At 53.2% G+C, this 24,246-nt stretch overlaps 1 protein-coding gene across 5 annotated transcripts in view; it reads left to right on the top strand.

The window, feature by feature from the left end:
• Positions 1-8,146: 8,146 nt before the first annotated feature.
• The window catches only part of SLC6A14 (solute carrier family 6 member 14), a 28,420-nt gene continuing 12,320 nt past the window's right edge, over positions 8,147-24,246 (top strand). For 3 of the 5 annotated variants that reach the window (XM_073358559.1, XM_073358564.1, XM_073358563.1), the window contains exons 1-7: positions 8,147-8,386; positions 8,888-9,056; positions 15,938-16,069; positions 19,042-19,203; positions 20,434-20,572; positions 21,936-22,068; positions 24,102-24,242. In XM_073358559.1, coding sequence (XP_073214660.1) covers positions 8,339-8,386; positions 8,888-9,056; positions 15,938-16,069; positions 19,042-19,203; positions 20,434-20,572; positions 21,936-22,068; positions 24,102-24,242 — 924 coding nt within the window. In that variant the 5' untranslated portion in view covers positions 8,147-8,338. Of the gene's footprint in view, positions 8,387-8,887; positions 9,057-15,937; positions 16,070-16,246; positions 16,314-19,041; positions 19,204-20,433; positions 20,573-21,935; positions 22,069-24,101; positions 24,243-24,246 lie in introns of those variants that run through there. The other 2 variants (XM_073358560.1, XM_073358565.1) reach the window with 2 other exon arrangements.

Raw genomic sequence — 24,246 nt, 5'->3', positions numbered from 1 at the left:
ATAAAAATGAACAGTCAAGTGTCAGGAAGAGACTACGTCCCAGGTGTGGTACATTAAGGGCCACTGTACTGTAGTTGTCTCTAGTTACATGGAAAGAAAATACCCCAGTAAGTGACTTCACAACATTACAACATGCACTTAATCTTAATGAGAAGGGAGAGGTTGCGGCTAACAGGTTGGGTAGTTTTTTTTCTAGTTTCGTTTCAAACTAAGCACATCCCCAGGAACAGGAGCTGTCTTCTAAATCATTAAACTGTAGTTCTGAAGAAAACTCGGCACTACTGTAACGTTGTTCAAACAAACAGTTTTCACCCCGGCTGTGAAGAACTGATGACTCGGACTATGCAAATGGTCAAGAAATCCCCCATAAGCCAGGCCAACTCCCCTTGTTTCATAGGTAATTTCACACTCACAGCTCGGAATCCAGTTTGTCAAAAGCTCCACTAAAGTTCATGTTCGATCCCAACAAACATGGGGCCAAGTCTGAGAGAATCTGGGCTGATGTATGGGTTTCTCTAGCGCATAGGTGAGATTTGCATTTTCTTTCAGGCTGAATTTGTTCGAACTCAGAATTCAGAGGGAAGATGGAAGCCCAAAGAAATGCCTTCACCAAAGCCAGTGTGTCATGCAGCCCGACAACTCTGGTTGCATCTCTTTCAGCAGGTACTGTAGATTGGCATTTTTCCAGCAAGCTAACACACATGTCTCATAGCTAACACACATCCTACTTTACAGGATGATCCAACAGAACCCAATACAATCCTGTTACCTTTCACACACTATCCTCCCCCTCCCCGCAATGTACCAAATACGCCTTTGACGAATGGCTGGATTGTGCCCTGCTTGCTTGTGCCAAGCAGCTCCTCACTCCATAAGGAGCCACACAGACCTGTGAAGAAGGGTGCTGCTCACTGTGAATATGGGTGGCACAAACTGGCACTGCAAAAGAAAATGGGCCCTAGAGTTGGAAATGGAAGCAATGAAGCCATCAGTCAGTCCCCACCCGAGTCCCCTTGCCAGGGACGGGGTCTCTCCTGCAGGAAGCGTGGGGGTGCTTTGGCCAGTTTGCTATTTCTTGTCCAGAAAGGGCTCGTTGTGAAATCCACACTCACCGCATGTAAAGCAAGAGCCCTTTCCCACCCATTGCCCCTCGGATTCCTGGCCTACAGGTGACTCTGCTTTTATGGTCTGTTCTCTAGCACGATTGATAAGTGATCCCACCTGGCCCTCTTGGAAAAGGCCACACTCCACCATGCCTCTCTGGCTGGTGACTCCCTCAGTGAGGAAATTACAAAGGGCTCCTAGGAAGTTTAGTTTAGGCGTTGGAATTTCCATATCTGGTCAATGGTTTGGGAGCACGAAGAGCAGGGGCAGCAGGCCGGCAGGTTAGGTGGATGCGGTGTGTGTGTGTGTGGGGGGGGGGGTAGTTTGGAGGATGGATGTGTCGTGGGGGGAGGGTGGATGTGCTGGGGGAGGGGGTAGTTAGGAGGATGGATGTGCAGGATGGATGTGTCGGGTGGGGGGTAATTAGGAGGATGGATGTGCAGGGGGGGAGGGGGAGATGTGTTGAGGGTGGGGGTAGTTAGGAGGATGGATGTGCGGGAGGGCGGAGGGTGAATGGGTGTGTCGAGGGGGGTAGTTAGGAGGATGGATGTGTCCGGGTGGGGGGTAGTTGGGAGGATGGATGTGCTGTGGGAGGGGGTAGTTAGGAGGATGGATGTGTCGGGTGAGAGGTAATTAGGAGGATGGATTGGAGGGGGGATGTGTTGGGGTGGGGGTAGTTAGGAGGATAGATTTGCAGGAATGGGGAGGATGGATGTGTCAGGTGGTGGGTAGTTAGGAGGATGCATGTGCGGGTGGAGGATGGATGGCAAGTAGGAGGATGGATGTGTGGGGGGAGGATGGATGTGTCAGGTGGGGGTAGTTAGGAGGATGGATGTGTGGGAGGGCGGAGGGTGAATGGATGTGTCGAGGGAGGTAGTTCGGAGGATGGATGTGTCGGGGGGAGGGTGGATGTGCTGGGGGAGGGGGTAGTTAGGAGGATGGATGTGTCGGGTGAGGGGTAATTAGGAGAATGGATTGCAGGGGGACGGAGGATGTGCTGGGGGTGGGAGTGGTTAGGAAGATGGATGTGCAGGGAGGGAGGATGGATGTGCAGGAGGGGAGGGTAGTTAGGAGGATGGATGTGCTGGGGGAGGATGGATGGCAGGTAGGAGGATGGATGTGGGGTGGTGTCTAGGGGTAGGTAGGTACATGGGTAGGAGGATGGATCTGCAGGTGGGGAGGATGTGTGGGGGATGGCGAGCAAGTAGGTGGGAAGACGAATGTTTCGGGAGAAGGATGGATGTGTCAAGTGGGGGCATAGTTCGGAGGATGGATGTGTCGGATGAGGGGTAGTTAGGGGGATGGATGTGCAGGGTGGATGTCGTTGAATTTTCTTGGTGGTTGGTTTAAAATATTCTCCTGTGAAAACTGAAACTCAGTCTCTGTAGGGTTGTGTTTAAGACCCTTCTGGAAAGTAACGAGCCTTTAAACAGAAGTGAAACTCATGCAGTGTTGCCACCTCTGATGATTTTGTCATGAGTCTCATGATAATTATTGTTTTCCTTAAAACCCTAGCTCCTGGAGTCGCAACATCTGTGATGATTTCAGCCTTCATTCTTAAAGAAAAATGAAGTTTCCAGCCCTTGTGGCTGTGGAGAAAGCTTCAAAATGTGACCCCAGTGCACCCTAAAGGCTCAAAAAGCAGAAGGCAAATAGAAAGAACACCAATTCTGTTATTTTTACATAATCTCATGAGTTCAGAGGCAGTCTCATGATTTTTGGTGGGCCTGAGTCATGATTTTTGAACACTGGGGATTGGCAACACTATGAGAGTGACTTGAAAGTGTCCGTTTCACTCCTGTTTAAAGCCAGTTTCTAGTCTGTTATTTGTAGTGGGGTAACACCCCCCAGGCAGGTGCAGGATAAATAAACACATGGGGCCTTGCCCTAGTTGGATGTTTCAAAAAGTTAAAGGCTCTGTTCCAAGCTGGATGAATTGCAAACAAGTGCCAGAAAGTCATCTAGATTCTTCTACAATTGTTCCAACAGTCGTGTTCAGCGTTAGTGACAAAGTGAGACGATACATTAACACTGTTAAACCTGACCAGTGTCCCTTCCGTGGACTGACACAAGATGTCCCAATGCGTTAGGTTTAACGCTGCGTGCGTCTAATATTTATTTCATTTTCTTTTTTTATATAGGAATTAGAAATTATCTGACAGGAGCACCCCAGTCATTGTTTGCAAAAAACAAAGACCCCTGCCCCCAAACAAACAAAAATAACCCCAAGAGTTATCAGGTGCCCAAGGAGTCTCTGAAATCATGGTTAAAGTTGCATCTCCCCCAATCTGAAATGGTGCCACTAGGAGGGTAGGAGGATGTGTGTGTGGTGAGGGGTAGGTAAGTGGGGGGATTACTGGGGAGGTGTCTGGCCGGGGGGAGGATGATTGTGGGGGGGCTGGCTGGATGTCCGGGGAGATGCTGGCAGGAGGATGTGTGGGGCGGGGGGGGGGGGCGGATAGATGTGCGGGGGGCTGGCAGGTAGGAGGATGTGTGTGTGGGGAGTGGATGGATGATTAGCGGGGAGCGATGGATGTGCGGGGGGGTGTCTGGCAGGTAGGAGGATGGGGGGTCTGGCAGGGAGGAGGATGTGGGGGGGGGCTGGTAGGTGGGAGGATGGGGGGTCTGGCAGGGAGGAGGATGTGGGGGGGGCTGGCAGGTGGGAGGATGGGGGGTTGGATGGGGAGATCTGGCAGGTGGGAGGACGGGGGGGAGGCGCGGATGGATGATTAGCGGGGGGGGAGCTGGCAGGTGGGAGGATGGGGGGTCTGGCAGGTGGGAGGACGGGGGGAGGCGCGGATGGATGATTAGCGGGGGGGAGCTGGCAGGTGGGAGGATGGGGGGTCTGGCAGGGAGGAGGATGTGGGGGGGGCTGGCAGGTGGGAGGATGGGGGGTCTGGCAGGGAGGAGGATGTGGGGGTGCTGGCAGGTGGGAGGATGGGGGGCTGGATGGGGAGATCTGGCAGGTGGGAGGACGGGGGGGAGGCGCGGATGGATGATTAGCGGGGGGGAGCTGGCAGGTGGGAGGATGGGGGGTCTGGCAGGTGGGAGGACGGGGGGAGGCGCGGATGGATGATTAGTGGTGGGGGGAGCTGGTAGGTGGGAGGATGGGGGGGTCTGGCAGGTGGGAGGACGGGGGGAGGCGCGGACGGATGATTAGTGGGGAGCGATGGATGTGCAGGGGGGGGTCTGGCAGGTGGGAGGATGGGGGGGTCGGATGGGGAGATCTGGCAGGTGGGAGGAGGGGGGAGGCGCGGATGGATGATTAGCGGGGGGGGAAGCTGGCAGGTGGGAGGACGGGGGGGTTGGATGGGGGGGGCTGGCAGGTGGGAGGATGGGGGGAGGCGCGGATGGATGATTAGCGGGAAGGGGGCTGGCAGGTGGGAGGAAGGGGGGGGCGCGGATGGATGATTAGCGGGGGGGCTGGCAGGTGGGAGGATGGGGGGGTTGGATGGGGGGGCTGGCAGGTGGGAGGAAGGGGGGGCGCGGATGGATGATTAGCGGGGTGGCTGGCTGGTGGGAGGATGGGGGGGTTGGATGGGGAGATCTGGCAGGTGGGAGGACGGGGGGGGGCGCGGATGGATGATTAGCGGGGGGGCTGGCAGGTGGGAGGAAGGGGGGGCGCGGATGGATGATTAGCGGTGGGGGGAGCTGGCAGGTGGGAGGATGGGGGGGTCTGGCAGGTGGGAGGACGGGGGAGGCGCGGATGGATGATTAGCGGGGGGGAGCTGGCAGGTGGGAGGATGGGGGGTCTGGCAGGTGGGAGGACGGGGGGAGGCGCGGATGGATGATTAGCGGGGGGGGAAGCTGGCAGGTGGGAGGATGGGGGGTTGGATGGGGGGGTCTGGCAGGTGGGAGGATGGGGGGAGGCACGGATGGATGATTAGCGGGGGGGCTGGCAGGTGGGAGGAAGGGGGGGGCGCGGATGGATGATTAGCGGGGGGGCTGGCAGGTGGGAGGATGGGGGGTTGGATGGGGGGCTGGCAGGTGGGAGGAAGGGGGGGCGCGGATGGATGATTAGCGGGGGGGGGCCTGGCAGGTGGGAGGATGGGGGGGCTGGCAGGTGGGAGGATGGGGGGGTTGGATGGGGAGATCTGGCAGGTGGGAGGACGGGGGGGCGCGGATGGATGATTAGCGGGGGGGGGCCTGGCAGGTGGGAGGATGGGGGGGCTGGCAGGTGGGAGGACGGGGGGAGGCGCGGATGGATGATTAGTGGTGGGGGGAGCTGGTAGGTGGGAGGAAGGGGGGGGCGCGGATGGATGATTAGCGGGGGGGCTGGCAGGTGGGAGAATGGGGGGGTTGGATGGGGAGATCTGGCAGGTGGGAGGAAGGGGGGGCGCGGATGGATGATTAGCGGGGGGGCTGGCAGGTGGGAGGATGGGGGGTTGGATGGGGGGGCTGGCAGGTGGGAGGAAGGGGGGGGCGCGGATGGATGATTAGCGGGGGGGACTGGCAGGTGGGAGGATGGGGGGTTGGATGGGGAGATCTGGCAAGTGGGAGGAAGGGGGGGCGCGGATGGATGATTAGCGGGGTGGGCTGGCAGGTGGGAGGATGGGTGGGTTGGATGGGGGGGCTGGCAGGTGGGAGGACGGGGGGAGGCGCGGATGGATGATTAGCGGGAAGGGGGCTGGCAGGTGGGAGGATGGGGGGGTTGGATGGGGGGGCTGGCAGGTGGGAGGACGGGGGGAGGCGCGGATGGATGATTAGCGGGAAGGGGGCTGGCAGGTGGGAGGATGGGGGGGTTGGATGGGGGGGCTGGCAGGTGGGAGGACGGGGGGAGGCGCGGATGGATGATTAGCGGGAAGGGGGCTGGCAGGTGGGAGGCCGGGGGGGGCGCGGATGGATGATTAGCGGGGGGGGGGGCTGGCAGGTGGGAGGCCGGGGGGGGGCGCGGATGGATGATTAGCTGGGGGGGGCTGGCAGGTGGGAGGCCGGGGGGGGGCGCGGATGGATGATTAGCGGGGGGGGCTGGCAGGTGCGAGGAAGGGGGGGGGCGCGGATGGATGATTAGTGGGGGGGGCTGGCAGGTGGGAGGATGGGGGGGTTGGATGGGGGGGCTGGCAGGTGGGAGGATGGGGGGGTTGGATGGGGGGGCTGGCAGGTGGGAGGATGGGGGGAGGCGCGGATGGATGATTAGCGGGAAGGGGGCTGGCAGGTGGGAGGCCGGGGGGGGCGCGGATGGATGATTAGCGGGGGGGGCAGGCAGGTGGGAGGCCCGGGGGGGCGCGGATGGATGATTAGCTGGGGGGGGGCTGGCAGGTGGGAGGACGGGGGGGGCGCGGATGGATGATTAGCGGGGGGGGCTGGCAGGTGGGAGGAAGGGGGGGGCGCGGATGGATGATTAGCGGGGGGGGCTGGCAGGTGGGAGGAAGGGGGGGGCGCGGATGGATGATTAGCGGGGGGGGCTGGCAGGTGGGAGGATGGGGGGTTGGATGGGGGGACTGGGAGGTGGGAGGACGGGGGGAGGCGCGGATGGATGATTAGCGGGGAGCGATGGATGTGCAGGGGGGGGTCTGGCAGGTAGGAGGATGTGGGGGGGCTGGCAGGTGGGAGGATGGGGAGGTTGGATGGGGAGATCTGGCAGGGAGGAGGATGTGGGGAGATCTGGCAGGTGGGAGGACGGGGGGAGGCGTGGACGGATGATTAGTGGGGAGCGATGGATGTGCAGGGGGGGTGTCTGGCAGGTGGGAGGATGGGGGGGTCGGATGGGGAGATCTGGCAGGTGGGAGGACGGGGGGAGGCGCGGATGGATGATTAGCGGGGGGGGGAGCTGGCAGGTGGGAGGACGGGGGGAGGCGCGGATGGATGATTAGCGGGGGGGGCTGTCAGGTGGGAGGATGGGGGGGTCTGGCAGGTGGGAGGACGGGGGGAGGCGCGGATGGATGATTAGCGGGGGGGGCTGGCAGGTGGGAGGATGGGTGGGTTGGATGGGGGGGCTGGCAGGTGGGAGGACGGGGGGAGGCGCGGACGGATGATTAGTGGGGAGCGATGGATGTGCAGAGGGGGGGTCTGGCAGGTGGGAGGATGGGGGGGTCGGATGGGGAGATCTGGCAGGTGGGAGGAGGGGGGAGGCGCGGATGGATGATTAGCGGGGGGGGGAAGCTGGCAGGTGGGAGGACGGGGGGGTTGGATGGGGGGGCTGGCAGGTGGGAGGATGGGGGGAGGCGCGGATGGATGATTAGTGGGAAGGGGGCTGGCAGGTGGGAGGAAGGGGGGGCGCGGATGCATGATTAGCGGGGGGGGGCTGGCAGGTGGGAGGATGGGGGGTTGGATGGGGGGGCTGGCAGGTGGGAGGATGGGGGGAGGCGCGGATGGATGATTAGCGGGAAGGGGGCTGGCAGGTGGGAGGAAGGGGGGGCGCGGATGGATGATTAGCGGGGGGTCTGGCAGGTGGGAGGATGGGGGGGCTGGATGGGGGGGCTGGCAGGTGGGAGGAAGGGGGGGCGCGGATGGATGATTAGCGGGGGGGGCTGGCAGGTGGGAGGATGGGGGGGCTGGATGGGGGGGCTGGCAGGTGGGAGGAAGGGGGGGCGCGGATGGATGATTAGCGGGGGGGGCTGGCAGGTGGGAGGATGGGTGGTTGGATGGGGAGATCTGGCAGGTGGGAGGAAGGGGGGGCGCGGATGGATGATTAGCGGGGGGGGCTGGCAGGTGGGAGGATGGGTGGTTGGATGGGGAGATCTGGCAGGTGGGAGGAAGGGGGGGCGCGGATGGATGATTAGCGGGGGGGGCTGTCAGGTGGGAGGATGGGGGGTTGGATGGGGGGGCTGTCAGGTGGGAGGATGGGGGGAGGCGCGGATGGATGATTAGTGGGAAGGGGGCTGGCAGGTGGGAGGACGGGGGGGCGCGGATGCATGATTAGCGGGGGGGGGCTGGCAGGTGGGAGGCCGGGGGGGGGCGCGGATGGATGATTAGCGGGGGGGGGCTGGCAGGTGGGAGGCCGGGGGGGGCGCGGATGGATGATTAGCGGGGGGGGGCTGGCAGGTGGGAGGCCGGGGGGGGCGCGGATGGATGATTAGCGGGGGGGGGGGCCGGCAGGTGATTTACCTGCCGAAGACACGGCCCCGCCCTGGCGCCGGGAGCCGGCCCGGGAGGTGTCCAACCTGCCGCGGCCCCGCCCGGGTCCCGCCGCGCTCGTCACTGCCGGGCAGCCCGGCGGGGGCGGGGGGCGGATAAAGGGCCCGGCCCCGCGGCCGCCGCTCACTCGGGCAGGGGAGCGCAGGGAGCCGGGCTCATGGGGAGACTGACACCGCCCGCCTGCCTCTGCTGCGGGACAAAGAAGGTGGGGGCCGGGCAGGCGCGGCGGGGGGGCCCCTGGGCAGGTGCAGGGGGGCGCGGCGGGGGGGGGCTCGGGGCCCCTGGGCAGGTGCAGGGGGGCCCCTGGGCAGGTGCAGGGGGGCGCGGCGGGGGGGGGCTCGGGGCCCCTGGGCAGGTGCAGGGGGGCCCCTGGGCAGGTGCAGGGGGGCGCGGCGGGGGGGCCCCTGGGCAGGTGCAGGGGTGTGCGGCGGGGGGGCCCCTGGGCAGGTGCAGGGGGGCGCGGCGGGGGGGCCCCTGGGCAGGCGCAGCCGGGGGCCGGGACCTCTAGGCAGGAGCCCCGAGCCAGCCAGCGGCCCCGGAGAGCCGGGTGTCCCCCCGAAGCCCCGGCTGCTGCCCGGGGCCGGGCTCCATCTCTCCCCCCTGGGCGCCACGTCCCGGGTCAGATTCTCCAGCGCCCGGCGGGGGCCCTGGGCGCGGGTGATCAGACCCCCCCCCCGGGCCACGGCGGCCCCCTCTCCCCCCGCAGGACTTCACGCTGTCGAAGGGGAAAGATGCCCCCGCGGGGCAGAGCGACGAGAACTCGGAGCGCGGTAACTGGTCGAGCAAAACGGACTATCTGCTGTCCATGGTGGGCTACGCCGTGGGGCTGGGGAACGTGTGGCGGTTCCCCTACCTGACTTACCAGAACGGAGGGGGTAAGTTTTGCCCCGTCTGGGCTCCGCACCTCAGCCAAGGCAGCAGCGTCCTCTCCGCTTCCCTGCCGGGCACGGACGCGGAATTCATGGCATTACCCTTTTTGCTCTCCTGCAGCACCTCGGCTGTCCCCGGCTCGGGTCAGATGCTGTGTGTTAGCCAGCCGTCTCAACCCCGAGTCTCCCGGTGGAATGAATGTTCCAGCTGGCACCAGCCTTTGTAATCGGCTAAACCCGAACCCGACCCCGACCCCCGGGAAAGGTGGGGTGGGCCCATCTGGAGTTAGCAGTGGATCAGGGTATTAGGGATGGACGGGAAATGTGAAGTATCTGTTCCAAACTCCTTTCCTATCAGGAAAGTAACTGAAATACTTCTAAAAAGAACAGGAGGACTTGTGGCAGCTCAGAGACTAACCCATTTATTTGAGCATGAGCTTTTCTGAGCTGCAGCTCACTTCATCGGATGCATCCTGTAGCTCACCAAAGCTTATGTTCAGATAAATGGGTTAGTCTCTAAGGTGCCACAAGTCCTCCTGTTCTTTGTGCGGATACAGGCTAACACGGCTGCTCCTCTGAAACCTTTCGAAATACTTCTCTGATGGATTATATCTACTAAGGGACAACCCATCCTAAATGCTCAGTGACTGAGGGACCATCTACACTCATTTCTATATTTGCTGTCTACAACCAACTCTCTGTATAACTTTTCATGAGTGATGTACCTGCGTATTTAGATTCTAATATCTAAATTTAACGGATACAGTTTATCTAAATTTGGGTTATTGCAGATCATGCAGTATGTGTATCTTACAAGTTTTTAAACAAACTTTGTATTTGTGGATAAACTAAGCACTGTACCGGAGTGGGCAAACTTTTTCACCCAAGGGCCACATCTGGGTATGGGAATTGTATGGCAGGCCATGAATGCTCATGAAATTGGGGGTTGGAGTGCAGGGGGGGTGAGGGCTCTGGGGTGGGGCCAGAAATGAGGAGTTCAGGGTGCAGGAAGGGGCTCCAGGTTGGGGCAGGGGGTTGGGGTTCAGGGGTGGGTGAGGGCTGTAGCTGGGGGTGTGGGCTCTGGGGTGGGGCTGGGAATGAGGGGTGCAGGAGGCTGCTCTAGGCTGGGGCCAAGGGGTTCAGAGGGCAGAAAGGAGAATCAAGGCTGGGGCAGGGGGTTGGGGCACGGGAGGGGGTCAGGGGTGCAGGCTCCAGGTGGCACTTACCTCAAGCAGTGGCATATCTCCGCTACAGCTCCTAAGCAGAGGTGCAGCCAGGCAGCTCTGCGCGCTGCCCTGTCCGGAGGTGCTGCCTCTGCAGCTCCTACTGGCTGCAGTTCTCGGCCAATGGGAGCTGCGGGGCCAGCACTTGGGCCTGGGGCAGCATGCGGAGCCCCGTGGCTGCCTCTATGCGTAGGAGCCGGAGGGAGAACATCCCACTGCTTCTGGGAGCCACAAAGAGTGGGGCAAGCCCCGGACCCCACTCCCCAGTGGGAGCTTGAGAGCCAGATTAAAACTCCTGGAGGGCTGTAGTTTGCCCACCCCTGCACTATGACCAGATAGACAGACGCTTTTCTCAACCTGTGTATTATATAATTTTAACATTAGCTTTAATAAAATTTTAAACCTAGTTAGCACTTAATTAGCAACGTCCATCTGAGGCTCTCCAAGCCAGGAGAATAAGATGGGAATCAGACAGATGGGAAAACGAGGTACAGAGAGGCTGTAACTGATTCAGACTTATTCAATGAGCCGGTGGCAGGACCCAAACCAGAATCCAGGTCTCCCATTCCAGTGCTCTGGGGACCTATTCTACTGCCAGGGATGGGTAACCAACCAGACAGCAACATTCTCAGCATTTGGTAATTCCTGAGGCCTCAATCCCGCAAAGTACTTAAGCACGTGTGTAAGGGGGCTTGTAACCTGAGCCCTGCCACCTGGGCCTGAAACTCTTGGTCTTTGGCCCTGAGCGGTCTGGCCACGTGTGTAAAGATTCAGGTTAGTTTGAATGCTCATGTGCTTCTACACAACGGGGAGCTGGAGCCAGTTGTTAAATCTACAAAAAGAAAAGGAGGACTTGTGGCACCTTAGAGACTAACCCATTTATTTGAGCATGAGCTTTCGTGAGCTACAGCTCACTTCATCGGATGCTTATGCTCAAATAAATGGGTTAGTCTCTAAGGTGCCACAAGTCCTCCTTTTCTTTTTGCGAATACAAACTAACACGGCTGTTACTCTGAAACTTGTTAAATCTAGAAGCCCTTTTAGAGCCGGTTGTTCCGCGAGGGAGAACTGGTTCTAAAAGGGCGTCTAAATTGAACCGGCCCAAAGTGGCGGCTTAGGCGCCGACTCCACGGGTGCTCCAGCCCTGGAGCACCCAAGGGGAAAATCTGGTGGCTGCAGAGCCCCCACCGGCAGCTCCCCGCCCCACCCCCGACCCCAGCTCGCCTCCGCTCCGCCTCCTCCCCTGAACGCGCCGCCCGGCTCTGCTTCTCCACCCCCCCAGGCTTCCCGCGAATCAGCCGTTCGCGCGGGAAGCTGGGGCTGGCTGAGAAGAAGGCGGCGGCTTCGCGCCCAGGCCCAGGGAGGCAGAGCGGAGGTGAGCTGGGGTGGGGGGGCACGAGGAGGGCCGCCCGCGCCGCAGCAGGTAACCCGGGCGGGGGGGCACACGCAGGGGAGCCGTTCCCCGCCCCAGCTCACCTCCGCCACCCTCGGTCTGAGCGGGAAGCAGTGGCCTGCTTCTCAGCCCGCCCCGGCTTCCTGCCGAACAGCTGATTCGCGGGAAGCCGGGTGGAGGGGGCGCGGAGAAGCAGAGCGGGGCGGTAGGCTCAGGGGAGGAGGTGGAGTGGAGGTGAGCTGGGGCCAGGCGCAGGGCGGGGAGCTGTCGGTGGGGGCTCTCCACCCACCAATTTTCCCCGTGGGTGCTCCAGGCCCGGAGCACCCAGGGAGTCGGCGCCTAAGGCACCCACTTTTGATGTGATCAGTGGGGGGAGCGGCCGCTCCCCCCCCAGCTACACTCCCCCGCCCCTAGGAGCCAGAGGGACCTTCCGGATGCTTCCTGGGAGCTGCCCCAGGTAAGCATCGCCGGGACTCCCCACCTTGCCTCCTGGCAGGTGCCTCTGGCTCTTAGGGGTGGGGTGGGCACCCACTACGGTGGCCCACGAGACCCTCCTGCCCAGTTCTGGGGGCAGTCAGGGGACAGGGGAGGGGGGTGGATGGATCAGGGGTCCTGGGGGGGCATCAAGGAATGTGGGGGGGTTGGATAGGGCAGAAGGCCCTGGGGGACGGGGGTGGGCAACGACCGCCTCGTGGGGTGAAGAGGGAACCCAGTGTTAAGATTTTGGCAGCTCATCACTGCTTCTACATCTACCTAAGTGCTTTGGGGCCTTGAGACACCCCTGCTTCACTATTGTCAGTGCAATGGGACTAGTCATTTGGGAAAGGGTTACTCATGTGAGTAAGAGTTGCAGGACAGGCTTTAAAGCTGAAATCATTAGACTGAAGTACACAGAGAAAAATAATTGTGATGTGACCTGAAATAAATGACACAACTTTTTGTGATTGTAGAAACAACTACTTAGAGCAGGTTTCAGAGTAGCAGCCGTGTTAGTCTGTATTCGCAAAAAGAAAAGGAGTACTTGTGGCACCTTAGAGACTAACCAATTTATTTGAGCATGAGCTCATGCTCAAATAAATTGGTTAGTCTCTAAGGTGCCACAAGTACTCCTTTTCTTTTTGCGAACTACTTAGAGCAACGATTCTCAAACTATGGGTCTCTCAAACTGTGGATCAGGACCCCAAAATAGGTCGGGACCCTGTTTTAATGGGATCGCCAGGGCTGGCTTAGTCTTGCTGGAGCCCAGGGCTGAAGCCTGAACCCCAATGCTCAGGGCCAAAGCCCAAGAGTTTCAGGCCCAGGTGGCAGGGCTCAGGTTACAGGCCCCTTGCCTGAGGCTGAAGCCCCTGGGCTTTGGCTTTGATTCTCCCCTCCCCACGCCCCCACCCAGGGCAGTGAGTGGGGGGATTCGTTCCCCCCTCCTGGGGTCGTGTAATAATTTTTGTTCTCAGAAGGGGGTCACGGTGCAGTGAAGTTTGAGAACCCCTGACTTAGAGCCTGTTCTGTTTGTTGTTAATGGCTGTTTCTGGTGTAAATGTTGAAGGTTACACTTATCTAGACTTCACAATGCTGCACTCCAATTAGAAACTGTCCCACACTAAATGATGCTCAATGCCTATTTATTTAAAAGGGCCTATTTTAAAGTGACATCCCCTTTTTTACTTGGATTAAAAATAGTTTACCCCCAAATAAAGACTAAAAATAAAGGTCTCTAATCTGTTCACTAGAAGGTTACATTCCATGGGTGCCTTGGCAGCTCCTTCACAGAACCGTGTGGCTGGCTTTACCTGACAAATCTCTGGTGAATCACTTGGCTGAATGCAGAGGCAGGATAGACAAACTTTGGCCTGTCCTGTGATTTATGGAGGTCAGAGATTCTATTTCAGGTGGGAAAAGCCCTAAAGGCCTTAGGGCCAAGTCCAACTCCCATTTAAGGTCAATGGGTGTTGTTGTGTAAGTGCAACACGGCCCGAGTATGAAATTTTACATACATACATTGGAGAGAGAGATGTATGGAATACACAGTGGCATTCTTGGCATACATCTTTTATTGGCATGTGTTTGACCTGGTTGCATTCCTCATGAGTGATGAAGGAGAATTCTAATCCAAAATGAATGCTAATAAAATCAGTTTATCACACTGCACCATGGAACAATATATATGGAACAAAACAGTTATATGAGGAATATTTTAGAATTTAAAAATATTTCATTGGGACTATTTTTTGTATCCTTCTGCCTGTAAGGCAAGGTGCCTTCAGCAAGGCATGTATGCATTTGCTTAACTTTAAACATGAGTAGTTTGCTTGAATTCAGTGGGGTTACATGCTTAAGGTTAAGCATGTGCTTAAATATCTTGCCAAACTGGGTCCCTAGTTTATCGTAAACACCTGTGTGGGTGAAGAGAAAAAATAGATGAACAGCTGCACGTGCATGAATATCAGATCACTTCCTGGGTGCTGATTCTCTGTCACACTTATGCAGTACAGCAAATATGAAATGCTGGTCCTTCTCATAGTACAATAGATCTCAGTAATGAGGGGTGCTGGAACAATTTGTACAGTGCGGGTGCTGAGAGCCATTGAACCAAACTTTAAACCCTGTATATGATGGAAAGCACTTCAAGCCAGGGGATGCGGCAGTACCCCCAACATCCCTATTTCCAGTACCTATGTCCCTGACCCTAGTTTAATGTGGAATTTAGGAAATCATTCATGCAAGTGACCAGCTGAGGCTCTGTATCAGAAAGGAGTCAGCCAACCATATGAAACAAATGACTAACATTTCCATGTTCTAGCCATTCTAACAGAGAGTTGCAAATCACCACTAAGTACAAAGAAGAAACAGTTCATTTCTGTTGTAAATTAAAAAACATAAGCTACCGTAGAATGCAAACAAAATCAAGAGTATATGCAGCCAAATATTGTCTCTGGCTTCCTGGCAGCAGTATGTGTTGGACAGGGTTTTTTTCATCCTTCTTTTCACAAAAGGAAAGTTGTGCCATAAAAATTTGTCCGTTCTAAGTTCCAGAGCCTAGCAAGCTGGCTCAGCGCTTTGCGCCTGTGGCAGCATAGAACGATACATTCCGCGGCATTGGTGAAGAGGAGAAGCAGCTGGTGGTATTGTGCAGGGTCTAAAATGAGTGGTAAAGATTTGTTCTGAATTCCTGTTGTTTATATATTATGGGCCAGACTCTGCTATTTCTACTCACATGGGTAGTGTCTGATTCATGCCGAGCAGCCCCAGCCAAGTAAGTACAGGCAGCAGACTCTAATCACCAGGATTTATATAGCACTATACATTTGCTTGGCACCTACAGAAATAAAAAAGAGATGAGGTCAGTTTTTTGATAATTCAGCCTTTCTATGCGTATGTGCAAACCCACGGTGCAAATACCTGTGGATGAAGTTTTGTGCCTGCATTGATTTGCAGGTACAACTGACGTAATGTGGAAGTCTAAGTACCTGATTTGTGAGTGCAATGTGGTGCACGTTTTATTTTGCTTAAATGATTAAGATTAAAATAAATTTTAATTAATATTTGGTTTTGTAAAATGTTTATTTTTAAACTATAAAATCTAAATTTTGGGCTGAACTATGTTCCAGTGTTCCTGTAAGCAATTACTGAAAGTAAAAAGCAGGTGGGGGAAACTAGATAATTTTAAAACTTTCATATATATGTTATGCAAGTACATCTATTCCCTTTTATTCAAAATATTAAGGGCCCACCATTTCAGCCCGGAGGTAGGGCTTTCGTACTGTGCCTTGAATCTTAGACTTTTAAATAAGTTATTCAGAGATAGAGCCACTTCAGCATCTTTCTGACCTGCTGATGTTTTCCTGTGAAACATATTTTCAGTTGTAGCCATAGGCACAATTCGTAATCATGCGTGAAGGTATATCTGGGATCTATGTGACACAAGCAAACATCTCTGGATAGACAATAGTGCATCCTGTTGTTGGTAAGAATCTATCATTGTGAAAGAAGGAAGGAAAGAAAGAAAGAAAACGAAATACATGAGAACTTTATTTTACAAAACAGACCTGCTTATGTTACTAAAGTTACCTTTAATGGAACCTGGATCAGACCTCCAATGAGTAATTATCCCTTTCCTCTGCAAATACTATTTGATTTTATGGAACACAGTCCTTTAAAAAAAGCAATCTGTATATTCTGTACAAAATAAAAACCACTTTGGTATATTTGCATATATGGCTACACAAGAAGGAGAAGAATTGTGCAGGTATAATAGGTTTTTCTATTTTCCCCAGGTGCCTTTCTAATACCCTACACAGTTATGCTGGCGTTAGCTGGTTTACCTTTATTTTTTTTGGAATGTTCCTTGGGGCAGTTTGCCAGTTTGGGGCCGGTTTCTGTGTGGAGAATATTACCAATTTTACAAGGTCAGTGACATTAGTTTCTTATGTATAGATCTTCTTTTGTTGCTGCTAATAGTCAAAAGTGGATTAATAGTTTCACCATAATGCTTCTGGCTAGTGTCATAAATTAGACTCTAGAGTACACGGTGTGTCATGCCATTTCATGGATGGCCAAACTAAGAGGGCTTGTATGTACTGTAGGGGAGGAAATTGAATTCATGGCACTATATGTGATACATCAGAAGCAGCAATTCTCCAGAGCGCCAATGTAAGTTTATTGTTTTCATTTACTGGCTATGTCTTCTCACTCTATATGCTATATAGGGGTCTGCATGGGACATGCAAATCCTGCATTTAGCTACTCATATTGCACGTGTAAAGAACCATTTTATGCACCTATGCACCTGGGCCTCTATTCCAGCAGTGTGGTCTGTGGGGCACTGAGCCTGCTGCAATCAGAGACATCCCACACCTATGGGAATCAGGATCACGGGGCAAATTCTGCCCTATTTGCATCCATTCTTCTCCAACAAGGATGGATATGAACGAGGGCATCATTGGGCCTGCATGCCCTCCTCACCACCCAGCTGCATTAAGATAGGAAAGGAAATTACATTTTTAATCATATTAAGAGCTTTATTTGCCTTTACTGATCCTGTATATTAGTAGACAACAAAAAGGAATTATATCCAGGCATTTACTGTTCCTTACCAATTTCTGCCTGAAAACTCACCAGAAACAACAAGGCACTGCACACAAGCTTCCAAAATCTGCACTAAATGAAAAGAAGGATGGATCCAACCCAAAGGCAGTTGGGTCTATGGAGATAGCCAGGGCTGTGTGTGTGTAAACGTGTATGTCATATATACTCCCCAAGATCATTGGAAAAGGTTTGGTAGGTTGACCTCAAACTTACAAAGTTCCTTTTGACAAAGAGAGAGCTGCAATGTCCTTGCAAACCGCTAGTTTATGCTGTCTTTCATTCACTGATGCAACTAGCAATCGCAATGAGATCTCTACAAGTGATGCCATCAGCCCCAGTTTTGTATAAGTTTCCTTTCATTTTTTTTCGAGACACCCAGACCAAAATCCATTGAACTTCAGGGATACAGAAAATCTAAAACCTCACCCAGAATTCACAAACAGCTCTGATTTTCCTACATGTCTGGCCCAAACCCTGGATTCAAACCCTCATTTGGGATATTCAAAATCTGGATCCAGTCCCTAATTTTGTGGCTTCAGCCCATCTCTAAGCTTGTTACTGTCCAGGATAAAAGGAATGAAGGTAATTCTTCCCGCTGATGTTGTGCTTTTTCATTTAACTAGCACAGATATTTTCCACCTCTATATTTAACACGTTTCTTTTAGCGATGCAGCCTCCCTTTTCCCTCCTTTCTGTCTTCTTCACCAGTCCTTTCTTCAGCTGCAAAGAGCTGGACATGGTTCCCTTTAGCACATGATTCATTGCTCCTTGTATTGGCTACAGAGAATCATGTAGTACATTCCCCTTTCTCCCCGCTCACAGTCTATTGCCACTGTTTCCTTCTTTCCTGGTAGTCTCGGATCTGATCTCCTCCCCTCCCTAGCTGGGCTGCCCTGGTTCTTTAACACTAATGTGTACTCTTGGACTAGCATGGTGCATTTTCCCACTAACTCAGTGTGGAATGCAGAAGACTCTCCCTTACTTTATCAAGTTTATATTTATCTTTAAAATGATGTAAATAACCTAATAGATTAGCCTTAATGATCTTAGTCTTACTGCTAAGAAAGATCAGTAAGGTTAAGTTGTTAGTTTATTTACACACAGAAGTGGAACGTCTTTGCAGACTTTAGCCATACTGTGCCTATAGAAATCAGCCATGTCCGAATTTTCTCTTCAGCACTGGACTCCCTTTGGTATCTGAACCAGTGAAATCTGGTCTCCTCTCTTTGGCCTAGACTGCCTTGGCGTGGATGTTGTATTCTGTTCTGTTCTTACTCTGCCCTCTTCACCATAGCATCTTCGTCCTCCGTTTGGCCACTCCACACACTAACATTATAGGCTCGTAGACTTTAAGGCCAGAAGGGATCCTTGTGATTTTCTGGTCTGACCTTCTGCACCTCGCAGGCCACAGAACCTCACCCACCCACTCCTGTACTAGACCCCTGACTGCGGGCTGAGTTACTTTCTTCCTGCTGCTGCGCTGCGCTGACCCTTCCCCCCTACATTTTCAAGGAGGTATGTAGCATCGGGATTGGGTGACTACGTTCCCTCCAGCTATTAAAACGTAGTGTGTCTCCCCTGCCAGCTCTGCAGCAAGACTGAGGCTTTTTTTGTTTATTGCAACCTGTAAATCCCAAGGTGCACCCTCCTTCCGGGCAGACAGGCAGCTTTTTTCAACATTGAAATGGAACATGTATATATTTGTGTCCTTTAATTCTGTCTCTTCTCTAGCCTGATTCCAATAGATCAGGATGCAACAGGGACAATACAAATAGGTATCTGGGTTTTTAAACATTACAAAGTTCTACCACTTTGAGTTTGAAGGTCAAGTACCACACTCTGTCATGGGATCTCCTCAAGAGAGCTCTGCCTACACCACATGGTATAAGATCCATCGTGAACTTTGCTCTGCAGTAAACTCGCTCTACCTTGTGTTTGCATGTCACTTTTGTCTGGTCACTTTCTGATGTCACACCAGCCTTCACTGCTTCCTCTCTGTGCATGTGTGGAACTCCTCTCAAAACCTGGCAGTGAATGAAGAGTGCTTTGAAATGAACCATGTTCATTGTACATGTGCAGGGAATTGAGATATGCCCAGGGTTTATTCACAGGGAATTGTCTTTGCCTGGTGTATATACCCAGCAATACTATGCAATCCAGTGGATAGTAAAATAATTTCTAGGCAATGTGGAGGAAGAGTAGAGAAATGTGGAGTTCACTGAAGTTGATGATTCACATTTTCTTTATCCTCTGTTTGGGTTGGATGATGAAACTTTCACTCTCTCTTTTCTAGGAGTGGGAATCACGATGGTGGTCATCACCGCCTTGGTGACGGTCTATTACAATGTTATCATTGCATATGCCCTCTACTATTTGTTTGCCTCCTTCCAAAGTGTGCTGCCGTGGTCAGACTGCTTTGCGTGGGCAGATGAAAATTGCAGCAAAACACCTGTAGGTATGGTACTTTTAAATAATCCACACTATTACTAGGAATAATTCCATTGCTTCTGTTTCCCAGTAATAAACAAAATACATTAAAAAGGGCAGTAGTGGGATAGTTAGTTGGCCATGATGCTGCTGTCTACTTTACCTTGACAACCTGTTGACACCTGGACTGATCTTCTTTCTGTCTGCCTGTCGCATTTGCCCATATGATCTGTTGGGAACTAGAATGAATCTTCCTCTCTGCCTTTCTGCCCATCTTTCCTTCTTCCTTAGAATAACAGATTTCTAGACTAGTATAAAATCACCAAAAATACCACACTGCAATTTCATTAGTGCTTCATGACAAAGAAATGGCCTTCCTAATGCAAAAGAAATGCCTACGTAGTGCATTCACCTGAGGTTCTTCCAAAATCCTTTATCCTATATGTGTGGCTTTGTTAACACCATGTGTTGGATGGGCATTGGCTTCATGTTTCATCATGTCTTTAGATAATATTTCCAGGCTATTGATTGGCTGTGTGCATGCATGATTTAAAAACTGTAATTATATTTTAACATTGAGATTTCCCACCCCACAGTTAAGTTTAATAATTTATCATAGACTGCAGTTCTGATGTGTTATTTAACAATTTTACATTTATAAATTTCAAGGAGATACTCATTTAAAAGACCAATACAAATGTTTCACCCCATATTAAAAGTGTGCTGGATTGGTATAAGAGTCAGACAAATTGCCCCACAGTACTGCACTAAAATTTCACCAGGGTTTCATGTCAAATAAATCCTCATGCTGATAGTGATCTTTAATGCTTTGATCAACTCTTGTTTGGCTTAAATTGTAGCCAAGAGATTTGCAGTATATTTTAAAGAGAATTAGGAATAATGCCAGTCTGTCCCGATCAGTATGATATGGGATTGCTATAGATGAGTGTGAACTGAAATACTGGATCTGGCCCTTAGATTATCAAAGAGTTTGAAAGCCTAACTGTACCTAGATCTGATTTTTGCAAACATTTCCTATCTTTACATTAGGCCAGCCAGGTTCCCAGAGCTGAACACATCAGACCTGGGAGTGTTTGGATATGGAGCCAAATCCACATCTGAAAGTGGTGGCGGGGGCCTGTTTGTAGTTACCACAAGAATACAAACTGTAGCGATAACAGCACGAAAAAGGCCCTAGCTGTAATCAAAGTCTGTTTCTAATTTCACCACTGAACATTAACAACCCTGTCTCTTTTAGTGCGTGATTGCAATACGACCTTAGCAGACGGGACAGTCATTCACACAAACTACTCGTTTGTCTCCAGCAACAATCTAACCTGTCTCAATGGCACCTCAACGTATAAAGAAGTGCAGCCTCCCAGTGAGCAGTACTGGAAGTAAGTATACCACCTTCATATTGCTAAAATCAGTATGCACTGGATGGGGTTTGGAGGAGCCCTCTCTGGAACTCATACCACTTTCCAGAAACTGCTTTGGGCCAAGCTCATGGGACTGCAAACTGAAGTGAGTAGTTCTGTCCAGGAAAACATTAAATACTGAATCAGGGTGACAAATGTAACACAAGTCACAGAGAAGCATAAGAACAAATTTATAACTAAGAAATAAATAATAAAATTAAGGAAGTTTTCTCCCCTTAAACTCCCAAACATAAGGCATGTTCTTTACGATGTTGAAAATATTCATCCTTTCATATACCTGTCATTACAGGACACTTTCCAAGGCAGGTTAGTGTTCATAATGTGCAGGTGTTTCATCTGCATACCACACACTTAGGTGTATGATTCACTGCTGTCTGATGATTAATGGAGTAATAAGCCTTGCCGGAGTAGGCATTAGCATGCCTTCAGTTCATGCCTTGTGGGTGGGTGGGGGCAGAAGCTGTACGGCTCCAGACACCCTGGAAGAGTATCACTAGTGAATTAGTGCTCACCTTAGCTTGGTTTGTTGCTGTTACAATACAAATCTTTCAGAACCACTCTTGCCTTCGCTATTTCAGGTTTTTCTATGGTGTCTGTCAACCAGGCACCTGGAGCTGTACTAAAAGACCATAACACACAAGTGTTTTTCTCCTAGCATTACCCCACTGGCCACTTGCACCTTCACTTTCTTACAGTTATTTATACCAGCTAAGGACAGTAACTCCGATGAAGAAAATCTGGCCCTAAATTGGAATCTACCTACTTCCACTTTTATAATGGTATTTGAGCTGGCAATGGGTGGAAAGACTAGTCAGTTCATTGGAGAGGTGTTTTCCTCCAACTCCTGTCAGCCAGTGCTGGGCTCGTCCTTTTAGTTCATAGCCCAAGCTGGCTCTGTGCAGTAAAGTTATCGTTTTAAAAACAGCACAGTCGTGTCTATACACCTACTGAGCGTCAATCCGAGGCAGGGTGGAAAGGAAAGCACTGGTTTCTCTTTGAAGCCTGCAAAGAAACCAGCTTTCCTATCACTCCGAGCCTGGCCTGCTACCCAGGAAGTCAATGGAATTTAAGTACTTGCTTGAAATCAGCAGATGTTTAAAAGGATACATTTAAGAGCCCTGCTAGGAGGCAGGGGCGGAGTGGGGCTGACAGGCTGTGCACCAATGGAAGTTGACGCATGGGTGTGACATCACCAGGTAGACAGACATGAGCATCCCCTCTCCAGAGTGGCTCTGGATAATCAGTGGGACTCTTCATGCTAGCAGCTGCCACGCCCTGTTGCAAGTGACGCGATGCTGATCACGATGTTCTGTGCTTTCAGTAAAGTGGCCCTTCGCCGCTCTGGCGGGCTGGATGAGACGGGTGAAATTGTCTGGTACTTGGCCCTCTGCCTGCTCCTGTCCTGGGTGATAGTCGGAGCTGCATTATTTAAAGGGATAAAATCTTCAGGAAAGGTAAGTCAGGAGGAACCCATGCTAGATTTCTGGGACTGATCCTGCCGGGAGATGATCCCAACTTCAATGGCAGCTCAGCACCTGGTGGGGTTAGGCCCTGATTCTCTGGCCCAGAACACAGGCGATTTCTGACTTTGCTGCTGCTGTTTGCTCATATTTTCCATGACACACATAAAGCACATGGGGCCCGATTCTGCCACCCTGACCTAAGCTCAGTGGTCCCTTATCCCACCAGGAATGGTGCTATTGGGGCTTTTTATGATCGTGTGAGAGACATCGGTTGAGTTCCTCTTATAGCCTGGTCTGTTGTGAAGCATGTGCGCGTGCACACACTGGGCACACACACTGCACACCCAGTATGCACATGCATGATGTTTAGCCTGAACGCATGGGCCCGATCCTGTGGATAGTTATGCACACGCCGCTTGCTGCTGCACTATAAAGTCTTGTCTCTGTCAGTGGGAACCCCCTATGCTGTAGTCAGGGACTAGGCGTGAGGCCCACTGAAGTCCTGGGAAAGCCCCCAGTCTCTTGTGACTCGGGCTCTGAGTCCAGGCCCTGCAGCTCTTCTGGACAGAGACACATCACCGCACATCAGTGCTCCAGCCAGAGGGGAAAAGCCTGCTGGATTGGCCTCGCTAGTCCTCAGGCGATGTCTACACTGTAGTTAGAGGTATGACTGCAGTACCCGCAGATGCTGGCTTTGAGCTAGCTCGCTCCTGTAACATAACGGAGAAGCCGCAGCAGCCTGGGCTGTACAAGCCCCCCCATGGCCGTGGGTATGCACTCAAGTGGCTAGCCCGGCCTGCCACAGCGTCTCTGCTGGTATTATTCGAGCAGGCTTCTGACCAGTGCACACAGATCTTTCCTTCGTAACCCCAAGTCCTCCCATCCAGCCAGGCTCCCTGACCAGCCTGAAAATCCCCCTCTCCCCAGGCCATGATCGCCGGCGGATCCGCTGCAGCTAAAGAGGGCTCCTCTCCCACTTTCAGGCAGGGGGCGACTGTTAACTCATTTTCCTACGTGCGGCCTGGCCCCCTTGCCCAGTTTCTTAACTCCCGATTCTGCTCTCATTCTTCTCTTTGCTCCCATCTGTTTCTTCGTCTCCCTGGCTCCTCCGGTTCCTTGCCCCCATATCTGTCTCCGTCTGCCCCCCTGGATCTCTGTCTTCCTGCTCCTAGCTAACTCGATTTTCTTTCCTTTCCTCCCATGATGTCTGTCTCCTTCTCTCCTTGCTCCCCCATCACTTTTCTCTGCCTCTAACTCTTCTCCGCAACACAATTTTCTGTCCCCTTCTCCTGTCTCTTTAGGCCACAGCGGCTTCCATTCCAGACTGTAGTTCCTCCCTATTCCTAGGGGTCTTTTGGCCTATAGGCCCTTCTCTGCCAGCAGGAGAGCAGGAATGTCCCGTGGGCCATTAGAAGGAGGCTCTTGATGCCAGTGCAGCCAGTGTGTTGGGGTGCAATCCTACAGCATGATGCAATGCTGGAGCAAGGCGGAACCAGCCAACCTGGCTCAATTACGGACGTAAACGACCGTGAAACCTGCAATGAGCACCACCTCCAGGCTTGTTGGTTGTTTTGTTTGTTTGTTTGTACTATGCTAGCGCATAGGAGCCCCCCTTTACAGCCTGTCACCCCATTGTGCCATGCGCTGTACAACTGCAGGAAAACAGACAGTCCCCGCCCCAAAGAGCGTACAGCTCCCTTTGCTCAGTAACTGAATCTGCTCCCATGGTTTTGTTCGACGTTTTCAGTAAATACGCCGCTGCCAGCCAGCTGGCTTGGGCAGGTCCTGAGGTGCTCACCGGGACAGGTTGGACGAGGTTTGTTTGCCCCTGTTGTGCCCAGTTTGTGAATCCAGACTGGTAATTTGTAGAGAAGAATGAGGGAAGGGTCACGTCCAGACTTGAATCCCGACTTTCCCAGCCCCAAGCTGAATCCAGTAAATGGTTTGTTTGGCTCAGGCCCAGGTCATTTTTACGTAGCATTTCCCCCCAAGCCTAATGCCTCTCCCTCCATTTCTCTTGGCAGGTGGTTTATTTTACAGCTGTCTTTCCCTATGTGGTCCTCGTTATCCTGCTTGTCAGAGGTGCCACCTTGGAAGGGGCTCGGGACGGCATTGAGTATTACATTGGAACACAGTCCAATATCACAAAGCTGATGGAGGGAGAGGTGA

The sequence above is a fragment of the Lepidochelys kempii genome, chromosome 9, assembly GCF_965140265.1.
Source record: "Lepidochelys kempii isolate rLepKem1 chromosome 9, rLepKem1.hap2, whole genome shotgun sequence".
NCBI lineage: Eukaryota > Metazoa > Chordata > Testudines > Cheloniidae > Lepidochelys > Lepidochelys kempii.
The sequence above is the reverse complement of the archived record's forward strand: the minus strand, read 5'-3'. Positions and strand labels throughout refer to the sequence as shown.